At 49.4% G+C, this 19,539-nt stretch overlaps 1 protein-coding gene across 1 annotated transcript in view; it reads right to left on the bottom strand.

Moving 5' to 3' along the window:
* Positions 1-19,539, bottom strand: part of LOC144099319 (solute carrier family 35 member F2-like) — a 219,264-nt gene that overhangs the window by 31,421 nt on the left and 168,304 nt on the right. The window contains exons 3-4 of the mRNA XM_077632536.1: positions 14,473-14,582; positions 5,305-5,498 (exon numbers count right to left, since the gene is read on the bottom strand). Of these exons, the coding sequence (XP_077488662.1) occupies positions 5,305-5,498; positions 14,473-14,582 (304 nt within the window). The remainder of the gene's footprint in view (positions 1-5,304; positions 5,499-14,472; positions 14,583-19,539) is intronic.

Here is a 19,539-nt window from a genome sequence, read left to right as displayed (position 1 = left end):
CAAAAGGGACTAAGGTGTCCTCTAGCCCACTCCATTTACGGGGTAGTGTATTCTGACCAAGCCCTGGGTAGATTTCCATGACTAAAAATACGAAATACTTATGGTTGACAATGGGCAAATTCCCTCTCCAAAACATGCGAAGTTCTAGCAGTTACGAAGATTGCATCCAAGATTTCACAGCCTATAACTGCAAACTTCAAGACCTCCGCTGCCGCGCCTAAAAGCCTCCTCCCATTGCTAACCGCATCAAGTCACTATGGTTTGCAGTAGGGATATACCTCCGTTGCTAAGAGTAAGCATTCCGTAAATTTAGTGATCAAAATCTACTCCGGAACTTGAGCACCGCCCCCTGCTCCTAAAAGGCAGTGCAATAGAGGACAGCTTACTCATTTTTTGCTACCATTTAGGCCAATTCGTGCTTAGAGTGCAACAGTCACAAGTACTACACATGGTTAGTCCTGCCTGAAGCTTACAACAGCCCTACCCTCTCGAGACTAAAAGCGAAATGCAATCCGCTGGTTTGTGGAATACCTCACCGGGCCGTGACACATGGGGCCACAGAGCAAGAGGTAGTACTTGTCGCGCGTATGCATGCTGATGCACTGCGAGCGTCACGGCGTCCAGTGCAGACATGATTCCAACTGGCGTCAAGGCCAACACAGTCATCCCTCTCCAAAACTACGCTGTCCTGCTTTGAAACAACCGCCCACAAACACAAACGAGTCAAACAAAACAAACATGAACAAGCACTAACGCAGCGATCTTAGAATGGTCAGTCATCCTGTCGAGCTACAGCTACTGGCAGCACCAGGTCGGGTTGGAAACCACCAGCCAGATGCTCGCGACGCTGATCCATGTCCGAATGCTCTCAGCACCTTCCCCATCATCGTCTCGTGATAACCGATCTATATGCGGCAGATCGCTGCGGCGATGAGCGTAACCGATTCACGGAATTGAAAGTATACGACTCCTGCAAATGTCCACTTCGGGCCCCCGTCTAACGTCACGTGCCGACTACGCCGCCGCTCCACCGCTTTCACAAGTGCACAGGCTACTTCCATTCGGGCCGCGAAGCGCAAACTCTTCAGGAGTCACCAAACCAGGAAAAGGTATTATCATTGCGCCGAATAGGGCTCGCTGGAACAATTTTCTGGAACTGCAGCTCTTCCTGCAGCGGACGAGGCTGCCTCTGGTTCGGCTCCGCCATGGCGTTCCATCACGGCTGCACTCTAGCGTCACAAGCAATCGGAAGAAGGGTGAGTGTCCTGCCCATGCCTTCCTTCACTTCCCGGCAACGCTTGATGGACTGGGATCATCCATCGCTGCAACGAAGTTCCTGCTTCCTCCATAACCACAACCCATCCTTCTTGACTCTGCCCCCTTCACCCCCTCCGGTGACTCCTCCAGCAAACGGAGACAAAGCCCGCATCAGTTCGTCTCTATCGTACTATAAAATGCGTCCCCCGCGCCAAGGCGGAAGCCGATTCTTAGAGAAACAAGCGAAAAAAAAAACAAGCTAAAGCCTAGAATCTGTAATAGGAAAAATAAAAATAAATAAATGAAACCGACCTCTTTCTAAGGGCGCACATAGTGGGCAACGCACAAGCTCGCCTCTCGCGACTCTAGACGCGGAAATCGAATCCGAAGGATAATGCTCCAAGCGGGCGCGCTGTGATGAAATGGAAAAGTCCCCTGTTTGCTTAGTTCTACGCAGACGTTGAACCGATGCATAAGCTGCAGGCTGAGTTCAGACACTGACGAACAAATATTCTCAGCAGCATTCTCGGTTACTGTCCATTTTGATCCGACAAGCAGCGCCGAATAGAGCTCCCCCACGCGGATTTGTTTTCCTGTTCCGTGCCGAGCCGGGATGCAGCTCCCCTACGGCCGTCGGCGATAGCTAACATGATCGGTAATGCTCACTGAAACAAAGATAAAACATGCACTTCTGGCTAGCTCACCATTAACCGGGCCAAAGAAGTATAACAGTCGAATTTCTACCTGTCTCTCTCTATATATCTCACCACTTTTCTTTCTCTTTCTCTCTCTATTCCCCCTTCCTCTCTAGAGGACTCAGCCTCCAGCCAATGCTGGCGGCACAAGAGATGACAAATCCTCGACGGACAGCAGACGAGCACGGCTATTCTCAGTTCTCAGTGGCCAAGGAATGATTACGTGGTTATGGAGGATTTATGGAGCTTTCTGCTACGACTCTCCTCTACATGCTGCCACTAAATCTATCCTATACCAACACCACTACAACAACTACTACTACTATTACTACTGCTACTACCACACCACTACTATTGCTATGATGATTATGGCGAAGAGAACGCCTGTTATAGCTAGTGCTCTAAGGAACGCGTCCTGTACCATCGGAGCTCTCACAAACATTACAATATGCTGAATAAGGAGTTTGGACTGGTTTAATTGGATAGGAGTTTGGATTGGTTTAATTGTTATCAACAGAATAATGCAGCGCCAAGGAGCCCGGACACGATGAAACACGCAACACAGGGCGGGTGCTGTCCTGTGCATGCGAAATAATTATCGGGAAAGAAAAGGCATCGATAAGTAAACTTGCCGACAAATCTCAAAAATGGCCCCTCTCATTCTGCAGGTCGTCGTCACAGTACATCATCAAGGCACGATTTTGGGTGGTAGGATAATGACAGTTATGAGTAAATCAGCGCAAAAGCACGAGCGCCCAGAGCGGCGGCTCTTTCAGGCCGTCTCCTAGGGATGTTTTACCAAAGGCATTCATATTGCATCCCGCATTTGTGCCCATACTGTAAGTAAATTTGTCATGTCAGATGGCACCAAGAAAATACTTGAAATCTTGTAGAAACATAACATCCAGGGGCCAAAAACTACAACAGAAATCAAGCGGCACTCCGCCTGTAGATGTTTCCAACAGATGGCTGAAACCCAAACATGACTGTAACTCGAAGACGATACCCAGGAGTCAGCGACGCGGCTCTGCCACTAGGAGATTATGCCTATCGCGCTGCGTTATTATTGCAGCCGGATTCATTATCCTCATAACTACCATAAGTCTATGTCCCCTGCAGAGCAAAGTTATCTCCAAGTGACCTCCACTTAAACTTGTCCTGTGCCAGCTGGGCACATAATCACCGCAAACTTCTTAATGCCATCCGCGCAACAGACCCTCTGACGACCCTGCTAGGCTAGCCTTCTCTTGTCATCCAGTCGCTTACCCTTAACTACCATCGGTTACCTTACATTCGCATTAAATGCCATGCCCAGCCCCACACCTTCCTGAATGCGATTAGGGTGCCTTTAACTCGCGTTTGCCCTCTGACCCACTCTGTCCTCTTCCTGTCCCTTGACTTTACACCTGTCATCTTCCTTTCCATGACTAGCTGTGCTGTCCTTATGTCCAACCATTTTCCTCAGCTCCCACGTTTCTGCCCCGCCAAGATACAGAGGTTATAGTAGAGTTTCCTCTTGAGCAATATTGTTAAACTGCCATTCATCATCCGAGAGTGCCTGTCAAATGCACTCCACCTCATTCTTATTCTTCTAAAGGTAAGGGGCGCTACGATCTTGGCATGACACACACCAGAGCTCTTGATTGCATTGAGCTTTGTTTCATGCTAAGGGAATACTGGGTTCGATTACTGACCAGTCATGCGCTCATTGCGACCATCCAAGCGCAGCCACCGCCGCTAGCCAAAATTAAACGAATTGCTGTTGGAGCCAAGCCCGCCAACTTCATGAACAAACAAAAATTGAAGGCGCCGAGAGTCTGTAGGCGGCTTCGAAACCAACATTGTATAGGAAGGACAAGGTTACACTGAAATAAGAAGGAACACACTGTAGCAGGCAGTTGGTGACATGCTGTCCCACTATCGCATCCGGTTGCGGAGAATCCTTAAAAAAGTAAAAAGGTTACGGCGTTACTTTTTTCTCAAAGTATAAAAAAAGGAGTAAACCTAAAAAGTTTTTTTTAAGTGACAAATGAGGCTCTCTATCATGATTTGTCTCGACTGGTGGTGATCCCGGAGCTTGAAGTAGCACTGCAGCCAGCTCTCTTACAATCCGACAAACGCTATCGCACTTGAGGTCTCTTATCCCCGCTTCACAAGAGCTGCAGGAGGACAAGATCTGTTTAAATTGGCAATAGAGTTGAGGGCCCACGAGGTTTCCAATACAAATTGAATTCCGAGAGGTTTAGCCGCCGCTACACAGAACACTCGATCGTCGCCGACAGGTTCCTTTAGTTCACATCAAGCTGTTGCGGTCCATCCTCGCAGCAGGTGTTTTTCCGTGTAAGCAAAAACTCACTCAGCAAATTTCGCATCAAGAAGATAAAGAACGAAATATTTATCAGTGAAAATTGCTTCGAGTGCTTTCAGAATAAATGCCATTATTGTGGACACATCTTTGTAACAGCTGTGCACGTTTAAGGGAGCATTTTGTAACTTTTTACAACTGGCCAAAGCTAATATTATGCTCGCTGGTGCGTTTCCGTGACCAGACTATTCTTATTTCTACAATAAATTGAATTCCTGCGCTTTTGTGACCACACAATAGACTATACACTCGATGGCTATAGAGGCTGACTGCGCCCACTCCAGGACAAGGACATCTCACATATCTATCCGATTAACCCTGTACTGTGCCAACTTGGGCAACCCTATCTACGCAGGCTTCTTTATCTCATCCACCCACCTAATTTTCTGCCACCCCTACTACGCTTCTTCTCCTGGAATGCAGTCTAGTACCCTTAACGACCATTGGTTATCTTGCCTTCACGTTACATACCCTGCCCAAGCCCATTTCTTCCTCTTGATTTCGACTAGGATGTCATTAACACACGTTTGTTCCTTGGTGGCCCACTCTGCCCTTTTCCTGTCCCTAACTTTACAGCTGTCAATTCCCTTTCCATGACTCGCTGCGTTAGCGTCAATTTAAACTGAACCCTTTTAGTTAGCCTCAAAGTTTGTGCCTGCTCACATAACAGCTCTTAACTGGCCGTTGAGTCGAGAGGATATGGACTGAAAACCTTCGCAATGCTTGTGAGTCACGGGCATAAAAGGGGGTACACAAGAAATGCACGCATAGTTCTTTTCCTACCACCGGCATGAGCTTCACTCTAATCAGCATCAAGACTGCAATTCGTTCACTTAATATTTATGAGCTTGACGACACCCACTGTTTTGCAGCCTGTCCTGTTGTTTTCTTCCTCGTCGCAGTTACATTCTAGCCGCCATCCCTCTTCCCCAACTCTTTCACCTTTGCACTCCGCGATGCGCGTGTTAACGAGTTCACTGAGCGTACCTGTACGCTGGTGAGCGTGGTGTACTGGTAGGCCTTGACGAGCAGGAAGTTTGCCTCGACGTCCACCAGGGCTAGCAGGAAGTAGCGGCCGCCGCGGGCGCGCAGCACGGGGATCAGGCCCGCGTCTCCGCCCCGGCATGCCAGCCACGTGGTGAACACGGCGCACAGCAGCACGTAGTTGACGAAGCTCTGCGCTGCACGCCGAACAGAAAGAGGAGAACATGACCACGGGGAGGTTACTTCACTTCCGTAAGCTCTCAGCGGGATCATAGCAAAAGCGTCAGCTGCATTGAGACAGCGAAACAAGCGGCCCGTAATGCCTGAATCAGCGTAAACATCCGTAAGCTAGGACTGCGCGGTAAATACGCGAATATGCAACGCTATAACTCTGCAACGCTAGAAGTGCGGTTAAACATGGATGCCACTAAACCTTTCAATTCGTTCTAAAACAGTTATTTGTCCAAGCAGGAGTAAAAAGTTTCCGCTGTTAGAGATAACCGGAGATCAGCACATGTGGCTGCATTGTCCGCTAACGCGCATGTGCTGACAGCTCGGACAGCTTTCACGTTCAACGCTTTATACGCTTGATAAAGACATGCAAAAGTTTGACCAAAGACCTTTTTTCTTGGCATTTTATCCTTCAGGAACCCGAGCACCAGGTCGGAGCAAAGTTTTTACGGGTTAGTAGCAAAATGGTAGGTACCTAGCGGCAGCGGGGTTTGAACCCAGCACTTCCCGAATGGGAGGCGGATGCGATAATCACAAGGCCACCACCCCTGTCATGCTTCGTGGAGCTGCCGTTCTTCGCATATTCCATGCCCGTGCCCGCTAGCTTGCAAAATGCTGCGGTATAACACCACCACGCATTGTCCTGTTTTCTCTTTTAACAGTGAACTGCGCTGTACATTATACCTATCACAGTGGGCGTTAAGTGTTACCGAGTATACATTGGAAAAACAAGAAACACTTAAACTCCGTCTTAAATGAATATAGACACCAAATTTTTGCTTGCGAGTGTTCTTTCAATCGATGCGTTATACATTGGTATACATTGAGCACCCTGTGGTATTCGTCTGCGACTGCTTAATAATTTATAATTGAAGTTCTTCTTGACACTGTTTCGGTTTCGCTTTCAACTGCCGAACGTGTGTAGTAGATGTTTACGTCACGCGAGGAATGAAAAATCTACTGTATAATTGCTGATATATGGTTTTTGTCATTCTAATTCTTGAAAGAGATTAACTTAAGTGTTGCAGTGAAGTAAAACTACGTATCAGAGATTATCTTAGCGTTTTTCTAGTGCATCACATGACCTAAACACCAACTACACGTCACAGCCATCGCTCGGTGGATGCAAGTGAAACCGAAACAGCACGAGAGAAGAAATTCAATTATAAGTTATTTTTGCGGTCGTAAGGGAATACCACGCGGTAATCCATGTATTCTAATGTCTAACGCACCATTTTAAAGAAGAAAACAGGCACTAAAGTTAGGTGTCTATAGCCCTTTAAGAGTATTAGTGGGCTAATACCCATATATGCACGATTGGCCGTTCTCTAGTTAACATTCATAAATGGCGGCGAGTCCTCGTATCACTATCAACGCAGAGGCGCAGTAGTTAAGCTTTGCGCCACTGCACTGGCAGGTGGCTGTTTCTATCACAGCCACCGGTAGGGATTGTGCAAGTCATGTTACTTTCCACGAACAATCCTATCGCAACCTCATTAATTTAACTGCCACCTGCCTCCCATTGGCTGCAGCTGGCGCGACGCTCCTCCGAGCTAACCCGAGTAAGTCGGGCAAGCTCTGGTTAGTTCGGAGCACAAGACAAGATTCTTGCTCACGGTTGGACAAATCGATGCACAAGACAAGATTCTTGCTCACGGTTGGCCAAATCAGTGTACAAGACAAGATCCTTGCTCCCGGTTGGACAAATCAGTGCACAAGACAAGATTCTAGCTCACGGTTGGACAAATCGGTGCACAAGACAAGATTCTTGCTCACAGTTGGCCAAATCAGAGCACAAGACAAGATTCTAGCTCACGGTTGGACACATCGGTGCACAGGACAAGATTCTTGCTCACGGTTGGACAAATCGGTGCACACGACAAGATTCTTGCTCACGGTTGGCCAAATCAGTGCACAAGAGAAGATTCTTGCTCACGGTTGGACATATCAGTGCACAGGACAAGATCCTTGCTCACGGTTGGACTAATCGGTACACAAGACAAGATTCTTGCTCACGGTTGGCCAAATCAGTGCACAAGACAATATTCTTGCTCACGGTTGGACAAATCAGTGCACAGGACAATATTCTTGCTCACGGTTGGACAAATCGGTGCACAAGACAAGATTCTTGCTCACGGTTGGCGAAATCAGTGCACAGGACAAGATTCTTGCTCACGGTTGGACAAATCGGTGCACAAGACAAGATTCTTGCTCACAGTTGGCCAAATCAGAGCACAAGACAAGATTCTTGCTCACGGTTGGACATATCAGTGCACAGGACAAGATCCTTGCTCACGGTTGGACAAATCGGTGCACAAGACAAGATTCTTGCTCACGGTTGGCCAAATCAGTGCACAAGACAATATTCTTGCTCACGGTTGGACAAATCAGTGCACAGGACAAGATTCTTGCCCGGAGCTGGTACGTCTGGAATTGCGCTTTCGCACTAAAATTTTTGCGATACTATGTGCAAAATCCCAACATCTGTTAAGCATTACGCATAAAGGCTGTCCCTGAAGGAAGAAGCTCTAATGATTGCACACTAAAAGCAACTGGCTATCCAAACTACATCACAAGATAGGCTAGTGGGATTGATAAGTGAACTGAGCTGCTAAAAAAACAGTGCGGAAAAGGAAGAATAGCGTTCAGAGTCGTGTGATGTACATACCAGAAAACACCGGTAAAGTCGCTACGGGCTTACTTATCGAGTTACAATGTGCCTCATTTCATGGACCCGTGCACACGAGCCCTGACACGCGAGAAATCGGAATAGGAACGTACAATGCACACGTGCATTAATATCGCGGATGTGATGGATTACCACACCACTCTGCGGTGCGTGTCTCTCGCCGCAGAGATGCCGCGTCATCAATCAAGCAATGCTAAAATTTGGTGCTTCAGGATTGGGTGTGTTCTAGAAATAAGAAGTAGAGTAGAGTCGGTTCCTTTATGCTTTGTGCATACAGAATATATGCTGTCTCGTCTCCTCTGCGGGTCGCGAGTTTTTTTTTTTTCACTGCAGCAAAACCAGGCCATCTCGTTGTTGTTGCGTTGGGACAAAACACGAATTAGAAACAATAATCGAAGCCTACGTTCGCACAGCACTAACCAGAATCACCGATCGCTCACAACCTTGCGGTGATGGTCGAGTGGTCTAAGGAGCCAGACAAGCGCGCTCCTGTGATGGCCGGCTCAGGAGTAGGAAACGCCGGCTAGTTTCGATTTCAACTACAGCAGCGCACCTGGCGACTGGAGGAGAACTCATGCTACAGCGCACGCCCGTTCCGTGATAAAGCTGCGGCGGTGGCCGAATTGTCTGCGGGACCGGGCTGCGAAGTTCGGCTTTTTTTCGCCGGCGGCGGTTCGAATCCCACTCGATGAAATTTTTTCTTCTTTAGACCGCTGCCAAAACGACGAAACAACGCTCCATTTCACTTCCCTCCGTACCGCTATGGGAGGAATTGGCACGACGTCTGGACTGGCTGGACAATGGTGCGTATGAAAGTTTCCTACCCCTGGCCGAGTGGTTTAATGCGCCAGGCAAGCGCGCGCCCAATTTTTGTAGCACCCTCTGCACAAGAGGGTGAAGTCAGGGTTATCTCCAGTCTTCCGTCCGCCTGTTTTCTAACCGACTATACCACACACTATGCCGATGCCGAACTAAAAAGGAAATCCGACAGTGGCGAGACTCGGTGATGGCGCAAGCTGAAGAATTCCGCTTTTGTTCTTCGAACTGACGGTTGTGTGGGGCATTTTCTCGGCGGTAAATTCAGTCGTCCGTGTCGGCGTCATCATCATCATCATCATCAGCCCAGATACACGCACATCAACACAAAAGCGTAGGATTCGCCTGTAGCATCCGCAAAAAAACGCTATCGCCCGCTACTCAGTGATAAGGTATAGACCAGACGAAGGCTGCAGAAGACCAGGTGGGTCTGCCAGTGGGCGCTCTCGCGCTTGTGGTTCATGCGCCAAATTCACGTGGGCGCTAACGGGGAATTAAGAAGGTGCTTTGCAACTATCATTGTCATTTTTCCGACTAGTTGTAGAGCGAAAGGGAAGTTTATGTATGGAGTAACAAGCATTTTCTATAAAAGTACTGAGTTTCCGCCTTCCTCCAAGGTAAACAAGAGGCAGGAGAGCCTGCATAGAGAAGTGTTATGAAGTGAACAGCGTCTTAACGCTCTGGCCTAAAAGCTGCGGTCTCCACGACTCATTGCATGACGATAGGATTAAGAGCTCTCACCGCGTGCGCAATTTCCCCAAGGATGCACCTCTTCTGCCATCTATGGAGCGCGGTGAAAACTCCGCTCAGAATAGTGTGTTGGCGAGAGGGAGAGGCGGCATCGTGAATAATTGCTGCCCTCGGAGGGGCGAACAGTCACTTACACGTGGGGCCCGCGGGCGAATCAGAAAAGCAGTTGCGGAACGTTACTCCCCACATGATGAGCCCGCTTCTCAGAGATGATATAGCCAGATCATTACGAGTGTTCCAAGTCGGTGCGCTTCTCTGCACGGTGCCGAAAGCAACGCTGCTAACAAGCCATGACGTCGTTTGGGCCAGCCGCACCTAGAGGGCACTAATGCGCTGGGACTTTAGGGAGCCAAGGAAAAAGGAGACAGTCACGCACGCACTTATTTTTTGTGCTGATCGGTGTTTTAGATCGAGGCGTAAGCATCAGTCCAAGCAGCTTTTCTTGCAACTGGGACTTCCAGATAACCAAGCGAAACAACAAGCAAGCTATCGTATCTCGCTAAGCCATCACCTCCAATGGTATCTTAGCTAACAGCGGTCCCGAGCGCTGATAAACAAAGCTACGGCGCAGCATATTCGGCCAGCAAAGCCCGCTTCTTCCTCGCAAATTGTTTGCATACTCCCACCTCTTTTGCTTGGAAGTTGATTTAAATAAAGTGGAGGACCAATCATATGCGGCCACGTACAGTCGTGAGGAACACAAAAGGAAACAAGGTGTGAGCAATCTATATTTGATTACTATGCACAATTATGCGGGACAAATACAGCCTTTTTTTAATTAGCTAACCACTTGACGTATAATATCCAAAAGTGATTCCCAAACTTAGTGCAAATATAAAAAATAAAATCGCAATTTTGTGCAAAACGTTTCTTCCCACTCATATTGCTCACAACTGTACGCAGTGTATATGCTATACAGGACGCTCCAAGACTAAAGGGAGACACACTATCCGCGTTCAACCAGCGATTACTTCATAAATAAGATTGAAAACCACATTTTTCTTTGTTCTAATAGCTCTCTTATAGACGGATAATGAACATGGGATATTTCCAACTTCAGTGCCAAAGTAACAACGGAGTAAGTTCTTGCGTGCAAACTGACCGTCCCCTTCCTTTCGGAGCCAACTGTACGTAGCCATGCGTATACGCTGCACGTTTTCAGAAAACCGCGCACACTGATAACCACAAATGTGCATTGAAAACAATTATAACGGCCGAGTGGGAAACCGCAGCCAGTGGGGCGACTGAAAACCTTCACTTGGGCCTGCGGCCTAATCAGCCCAGTTAGACGAGGGGCACAGCATAAGGTCACAGGTTACACTACACAGTCACCCAGGCCGGGGTGTCAAAACCAGCCACCGCTGCCGGCCACTGTTCGCTCATCCCGCAGTCGCGAACCCTGAAAGGCCTCGCTGGAACTGAATGCTCAGTCACCGGCGGTTAGCGCGTCGATTTAGCCAAACGCGGAAGCACGCTGACAGGTCCCCCGACCGCGGAGGCGATTGAGTGGTTCGCCGGAGAAAGGGTTTGTCAAACTGCACGGGCGACTGCACGGGTGCTAAGCGGGCGAGAAAACCGAACAAACAGGATGCTCATTCAGGTGGCAGAGAAGCGCCGCTTACGGCCAAGCGCGACTGGATAGTCACGCTTCAACGCCTCCAAGACAGCCTGGTTCATCCCGTTGAGCGAGGAACGAAAAAAAAAGAAAGAAAAAAAAACAGATACGCAAGCATCGCGCGCCTATTTGCGAGCGGCTGATTTTGCCGAAGGCGAAAGCGGCCCCGCTTTGAATAGCCCCGGTCATTAGCATGTTTCGCGCCTCGTTTAGCCCAGGACGCGATGAAAACAGCTCCGCCAGAGCGCGGGACGCGGAAAACTCGCAGCTGCATTCATTATCGCAGAAAACCCGACGGCGGCGAACATAAGCGCGGAAAATGGTGACGGGGGTGGGGGGGTGAGGGGGGGGGGGGGGGGGAGTGTTGAAGTAAGCTCGTTGAAAGCTAGTGAGCACGCTCAACTAAAGAATATACCGCATTGCGAGGAGCTCGAAATGATGAAAAAAAAGAAAGGACGGTGATTAGAACGTCCCGCAACCTGTGCGTACGCAGCCCTAGCTGCAGGCTTCCACAACCTTGTCAACTCTGCACGCAGGACGGAGCGGCGGGCTTAAGTAACAGGTTTATGGGCTGCCACAAAATGTTCGCGCCTTTTTCTTACTTTTTTTTTGTTTCGCCCACCTGGGGCGCTTTTCTAACGCGCCACATTTTATGCCCGCAGGGAACACGCCATATGTTCCGCATTTGCAAAGAAATAATGCATGCTTGGAAGGTGTTAATAGTACAATCTCCTTTTTTTATCCTCTTGTTATATCAGACAGGGGAGTGAGGAGACTGGCGAGTGAGGAGGAACCGGATGCGATACATGGCTCTGTCGCAGCCATGTAAACCGAGCGATTGCATTTTGCGCCTTCTGTGCCAACAGATGTAAGTTCAACGAAATGTGTCTATTTTTTTTTCACGTGAAGAGGTTAGTTTATCGCCGAATTTAGAAGTTTTCCACGCAGCGAGCAGTAACGGAGGAAGGCGGTCATCAAAGCGAATGCCGTCTACAACCGCAGATCCGCGCGCTGTGAGCCGCCAAAACGGCATACGCTGGATAAAACACGCAGCTTTCGAAAGATTCGTTGCGCAAGGAAGCACAGTATACGTAGACAGAAAAAATGATTTCAATGCAGTCAGCGAGGAAAAGCTAAACACAAAAACAGCAAAAATAAAAACAAGTCCATAATTCCCTGAGCTTAGTCCATAATCCCTATAGAACAGGTAGCAATTACAATGAAATCGGTCATCGTGACAACGCCGACAACTGGAGTGCTAACGAACTCAAATTGTAATGGCAACAATGACATCCATCACTGTATAGCAACTCCTGCCAACGAAAGTTTTAAAGGCAACCGTTTACAACTGCGTACCACAAGTAGTGACATTAGCTACCAAGCGCGGCACAGAAAGTTCAGTGCAGCTGATCGCACTCCACTGACAGAAAAGCACATCTGCTTACAGTAACTTGCGGGCGAACGTCTGCACGTGGCACCCAGTCCATCGCGTATACAAGAAAAAAGTTGCCACCTGCGACAAACAGGTAAGGTACGCACTCCCGAGTCTCGTTTAAAAAGTTAAAAAGAAAAACTGATGCGTACAACCGAGCCCGTTCTTCTTCCGAAAGCGCTGTAAAGAATAAATAAGAGGAAGCGCGGGCAGGCGTCGGAAAGAAAAGCAGAATACGTGCACGGCGTGTATTCTGACAAGATGAATCAATAATAAATTTCCTCTCGCGTCTTGGCTGCTGTGACGCCTGTTTTCTATGTGCTGTTTTAACCCTCCTATGAAAAACATAGATGTCAAGCGATAATGTGCAGGAAATGATTAAGAACAGCACTGTGCGAAAATAGTCGGCGAGGTATGCAAGCGGCCAAATGCCAAAGCTTTTTTTTATTATTCTGAGCCGACTTTGCTTTAAAAAGCAATGAAAGATACGTAAAGCGGTCTGCGCCGGTGGGTTATACGGCACGGCGGACATTATGCACGTAGTAGTAAGTAGCTAAATGACGACTAGTTAACTGCTATTAATTAATTAACTTTCAAGTTTTTTTGCGTTAGGGGACAACATTACATGGAGGAGCCAGAGGCATTCAACAAGACCGCACGATCAGAAAAATGAGACCAAAATTCAGGTTCCTCGACTACGTATGATGGTGGCCCTTCCTGAGCAGCCCAAGTGGTTTCTACTATATTTCTGTCTAAGCAATATTTTATACAACGTCCAGTTTGTTTCGATTCACTAAGAGAAAAGGAATCATTCAGGAGAAAAAAAATTAAACTGTCGGCTTTTACGCCCAGAAACGACACATGGGCTATGACGCACACCCTAGAGGAAAACGGTGGCTTAATTGAGACTACCTGAGGACCTTTAGCGGCGCCTTTTTAGTTGCGCCTCCATTCAAACGAGGCCGGCGAGGCGGGGTTCGAACCCGGGTACTTCGGCGCAGTAGCCGAGCGCTCTAACCACTGAGTCACCACGACGGGTTGCGAACTTTTGCGCTATTTCCTTAGCATAGTGGCTGAGGGTGAGACAGCGATACGAAGAGGAAATGCCAACAGGAACAAATAAAATATGAAGTGATATACATAAATAGATAGCCAAAAGCATGCATGCTACACTCAGTTTATGGGCACCATCCTGCCCGGTCCCGGTGCCGCACTGTGCACACCATACCCGACCAGCCTGCATAACTCCCGCACGTGCACTCAGAGTAGGCGCGCATAAATAATTGCACACTCTCCGCTAATGCGCGGGTGTTGTACTCTTCGTTGCAGGGTCGGGCCGCAACGGGCTCTACCAGTTTCTGCCGTTTTGAGCGGCAACAATGGAGTCGCAAGTGCAAGCAAACAAGCCATCATCTCCCTCCTAGCAGTCATTAAGACAGCTTCAACCCGAACCGTTTCGTCCTGGACGCCCGAGAGGAAGTAATCACCACGCGAACTGCAAGATGGGCGGGCTCGTCCGCCTCACCAGTCATCATTGAGCTATCATTGGAGCTGGCTTCCAGTCATCACCAGCTGCCTTGTAGATATACGTGCAATGGGACGACATGTAAAGCGGTACAGCTGGGGAATCACGCTCACCCGTGGGGATCTGCAGGTTGTGAGAGGACTGGAGGATCTGGCTGGTGACACCCGTGGCGCAGAGCAGGCCGGACAGGACTTGGCCCAACAGCAGCGCTTTCCACACCTCCCTGAGGAAACGACGGGAATATGGGAACAGGAAAGGAGAGAGAAAACGGCATCCGATGCATCAGAGAGGTGAAGTTTTCCATGAATACAATAGAAGAAAAGCAAACAGGAGCAAGGACGGAAAGAAGATGATGAAGAGCACTATCTGCACAGTGAGCTTCTTAAATCTTCTTCATATAGTATCTACAGACATTTCTTCTGTCCCAATCGTCGAGGTTTTTTTTAATCTTAAGTTTCTCACTTTGTGCTTCTCAAATGAATCATCAGCTTTGTAAGGAACAACCAGTCGTACTGAAGGCTCTGACATTTGAGACCGTTCGCAGCCGCCATGGTAGCTCAGTGGTTATGGCGTTAGGCTGCTGATCCGAAAGACGCGGGTTCGAGCCCGGCCACGGCTGCCGCATTTCGACGAAGGCGAAATTCGAGAGGCCCGTGTGCTGTGCGATGTCAGTGCCCTTTAAAAAACATCAGGTGGTCGAAATTATCCGGAACCCTCCCCTACGATGTCCCTAATAGCCTGAGTTGCTTTTGGACATTAAACCCCACAAAACCAAAGCAAAACCAATTTCAGACTGCTCACTTTGCTTCCTTAACGAGCTAACGACTGCAGACCATTGAGCCGACCAGAGAGGTGCAACATGCTGCACCTACCAAAGGCTGAGAGCTGCAGCCAGCAAACGTGCTTACGCGCACCTGAGCGATCCTTTCGCTTTCTGCATCCAGGTCGACGGTGGGAAAAAATTTAGTTCTCGCGAAACGCAAGTTGGAAAAGCTTCCACGGGCTGGCGTGGGGAAGGCGGGCTGGTGAACAGCTTCCAAAGCGCTAATGATTTGTCGCTTTACCGGGGCACATCAATGAATTCACGTTCAGCCAGTCGCTTTTCGTACGGCTTGCTGCGACTACCACAGCGGATATTTAAAAAAATATAAAGCAAAGGTCCATACTATGGCCGCGTCGGCGTTCTGCAACCCATTTCGGTACATAAAGGTGGGGCGAACGGCATCCCCTCACGCAGTTTAGCATGCGGGACGCAGCTGGCTCCATCCATCCTATACCTGTCGGACTCGGGTCGATTCCTTGCGGTAGTCTTGTTTGCTTTCTTCCCGCTAACACTATCGAAAGAAGATAGCGAAAATGCCCCCCCCCCCCTCCCCCCCCCCACCAACGTGACTGACATGGAATACGGTGCAAGGGCAAACTGGGAGCCGTCCACCGAGCCGAATGCAGAGCCCGTGCCTTTAAGAGAACGCTTCCGAAACGGGCTTGAAAGGCTCTTTTGCAGTTACTTAGGGCCATGCCATGTCATGAGGGCACTTTTAAGCGCACGGTTTTTCCAAGTTTGACGAGTATACAGGTGAACTGCGAAATGAACTAAACAAACGTCTCACTTTTTTTGCCCCGCTTAACACACTCGGATCACGCAGCTAGCGGGCAAGGAAAGGTGCGCTGGCACATTTAAAAAGCTTTTCCGCTGCATCTTTCCTTGTGGCTGGGCGGGACAAGGCAAGCAAAACGAGCGAAGCGCGTGGTAAAGAGAAAAAAAAAGAGAGAAAAGGAAGACCATTGGGACGGTCATCATTCCTCGCACCATGTGGCACTCGCTTATCACGGGGCTCGCTTTCCACACCCGCGGTCCCGTTAACGACGCGCCAACGCAAAGGAGAGCCATCACCCAAGCGGTGCCTGCCCGAGCAAGGTGCGTGCGTGTGTGTATGATGTTCGCGCGCACAAGCCGGCGCCGCCGACGCGCGAGCAACTGCGACGCGTCACGCAAGGGGGCAGCGGCGATATCCGCACGCGGAATAAGGGAGGCAGAAAGGGAAGGTAGGGAGAAAACGAGGGAAGTAGGGACATCGGGGCAAAAAAAGCAACAAAATGGCACGACCTAGATGAGGAGCGACATGAGGGTGCACGCAAACCTGGACGCACGGAGGCAGCGCGAAGGGAGACGGTTCCTTTTCTCCCCAGCTCTCCTTCCCCACGTCCCTTTCTGGAGTGAGCAAAGCGAACCTCTTTCGGATCTCGCCATGCAGAAAGAAAGCGGCTCGCAGCCTGGCTCGCAGAGATTAGCGGCCAGACGGGATGGGTCCGCGGACGACCGGGGGCTATTTCGGGGAACGGCAGATGGGCAAAAACCAGGCGCGCGCGCGGGAAAAGAGGACACGAGACGCCCGGGAGAACTAAGATGAGCCAGCACGAAAGCGCGCGCGCACACACACACACGCCAGCGGGTCCAAAAAGAAGCGGCCGGTGAATCTGAGCCGAGACGCTAGTCGGAGCGGAGTTAGTTATACGAGTCTAACTGTGCCGACAACTATGCCCATCAAAAGTAGCGCGCGCGCGCGCCCCTTCTACAATTTTTTCGTCCGTGTCCCACTTCTTCATGCCTTTTTCCCCTTTAATGTATAGTTCTTCCCCATTTTCTTGGTTCTACCTATGAAACAGTCAGATGCGTTTTCGGCTCCTCGCGGAAATACCCGTGAGTGCAGCGGCATAATCTCCGCCGCCGCGAGGATGTTTAGGGGATAGAAGGGCGGACGCCGCTCATAAGCGTCGTCGTAATGTGCGACGCGCATTACAACGACGTGTATTATTCACGAGTAAGCCGTGTCCGATGCAACAAGGCGTCCGGATTACGAACGGCTTAACTTTCGACGGCTCCGAAAACTTTTAGTCAGAAGGCCGCGGTTCTGCAGCGAGAGTGTAGCGCACTGCCAAGTGTGTGCGGGATCCCTGCTGGCGCTTCATGGTTCGTGACGAGAGGAGAGAAAAAGCGGAGAGAAAAGGCGCTCGGTATTGAGAAAGGAGCCGCGCTTGCTGACTTTTCACGCAGGTAAGTTAGGACGAAGGCAGCGAGACGCCCACGAGAACCTCTTTCCTTACTCAGCCACCTACTCAGGTTCACTGAAGTTAAAATTCCAGTGTAATAGCGTGAGTAGGTAGCGAGTGGGCGTCGACTCAGCTACGGCGAGCCTGAGCCCAGTTTAGTCGTTGGGACAAACCAGAACAAAGTCGGCGGTCATGTCCGGAAGAAGCGCTAGTTCAAAAGGGCCCCCCGTGAGCCTACGCGGCTGCGAGGGTGCGCCTTCCGCCCTCATTAGCTTCTGAAGCGCTTCCGCCGCAGTTTCCGCATCAAAAGGGACACCCTGCGTTTACAGCCGTGTGGTGTATACTCTTTCATGCCCTGACGTCGACGGACGTAGCTTATATGAGCGTATTGTGTACGCGCATTTGACGCATGGCGGCTGCTAGGCGGTTGCTATTCGTTTGCGCTTTACGTCAATTTCGTCTCGTGTGAATTAACATAGTTGTTAACATCACAGTAGCTAGTAATAAAACCAATGCTAAGCACAAGTAAGCATGAAAAAGGAGTGGCTTAGGTTAGGTAACCTGAAATACCATTTTATATTCTGCCAACAGTAACTTTTCACATGCACAGCCCAAAAGTTAACCTTTTCTTGCTCTTGATTAGAAAAGAACACAAGTGCAGCTGGAACGCCACAGTTTACATACGCCGATTATTACTTGATGTACATGTACAATTTAAGTGGAATTTTTATTGCTCGTCGCATTAACGCTTGAGTAAACATAGCCATGGTCGAAGTTGCAATCTTCTGGATAGATGTCTTTTTTTTAAGCGATGTTTATTGCCTCAAGGCATAAAATGATGTGTAATGATGGATGACGAGGAAACTTATTGAAAAAGGTTCGCGGATCAAATGAAGTCAAGGAGTGAACTATGATGTGGTCCCTGCGTCGAAGTGGTGTAAGAATCAGGATTGTTCGGCGAGAGACCCGCTGCTGCCAGGTGCCGAACTCTCGTCGGCTTCAGCACCGGGCAAACTCATAGCAGGTAGTGAATATCGGCCTTGGTACTTCTGTTCCTGAAGACTGGACACCCCGGGCGGGGGTATAAACCTTGAAATTGCGGCCACCTTCGTACCACGGCTGCAGTTAGGGCAACTCGAATCTTTCGACGCGCGACCTCCTCTGCACGGGCAAGACCGCGGGGCAGGGTTACCGCACACGGAGGGATTATAGAGGTGTTCCTTTCTTGTTAAAAGCAGGGTGGTGTCATCCAGAGTGAGGACTCGAGGCAAGGAAGAGGTTGGGGTCGCAAGGTGGATCGCAGAATGTGCACGGATTTGTGAGCTCTGGAGGTCACATGGGACACACCCAAAACGGATTGGGTGCGGGATGCGTGCCGCAAGACGATGGAGGTCTTGGCAGATTTCTGGGGTGCGACTGACTCGTCGTAGTAGGCGTGTGACGTGAAGGGCGTCGGTGCGAATGACAATGCGGGCCGTAGGTAGCATGGGAATGGCGGCCATAGAGCAAACTTGCCTCTTGAACAGCAAGCATCTCCGCACAGAAGGAGGAAAGAGGAGGCGAAACCTGGACGTTTTGTTCAGGGCAAGCTTGCAAGGGCAGTAAACTACAGTTGTTTCGCAGGATCTGGGGATAGCTTTCAGATTGTTCGTTGACTAGACCTCTACGTGAGAAAGCCTCAGAAAAGCGTAACCACAAGAATTAAGTTTACTCCGATTGCGCAGCGTAGTATTGTGAAGTGAATAAAGACCCATATTGAACATGACATTATACTCGAGGAACGTGGAGCACACCACGGAATCAACATTGCAACACATTCCCAGCAGCATGCATAAGACTACGGTTACGTGTAACCGCTCATTTCTGCAAAACGCACACACACGCAAAGCATTGCCAATGCTATTTCACGGTGAAGGAGAGCTACCCGGCAGTACTCCTCACTAGTTCATGCTATAGGCCAGCACAGGTACTTTTTTGTCGCAGATGTGTAGAGTAACACACCGACAACTCGGGCTAGCTGGTACTAACACAAGTAGAGGGACAACGGACAGCACTGTACTGCGACTTGAGTGCCCTGCAGGTATTTTTTTCCCAGTAAAATGGCGACGGCTCAAGAATGTCAAAATATG

The sequence above is a fragment of the Amblyomma americanum genome, chromosome 7, assembly GCF_052857255.1.
Source record: "Amblyomma americanum isolate KBUSLIRL-KWMA chromosome 7, ASM5285725v1, whole genome shotgun sequence".
In the NCBI taxonomy this organism is placed as follows: Eukaryota; Metazoa; Arthropoda; class Arachnida; order Ixodida; family Ixodidae; genus Amblyomma; species Amblyomma americanum.
This window is presented reverse-complemented; position numbering and strand designations above follow the sequence as displayed.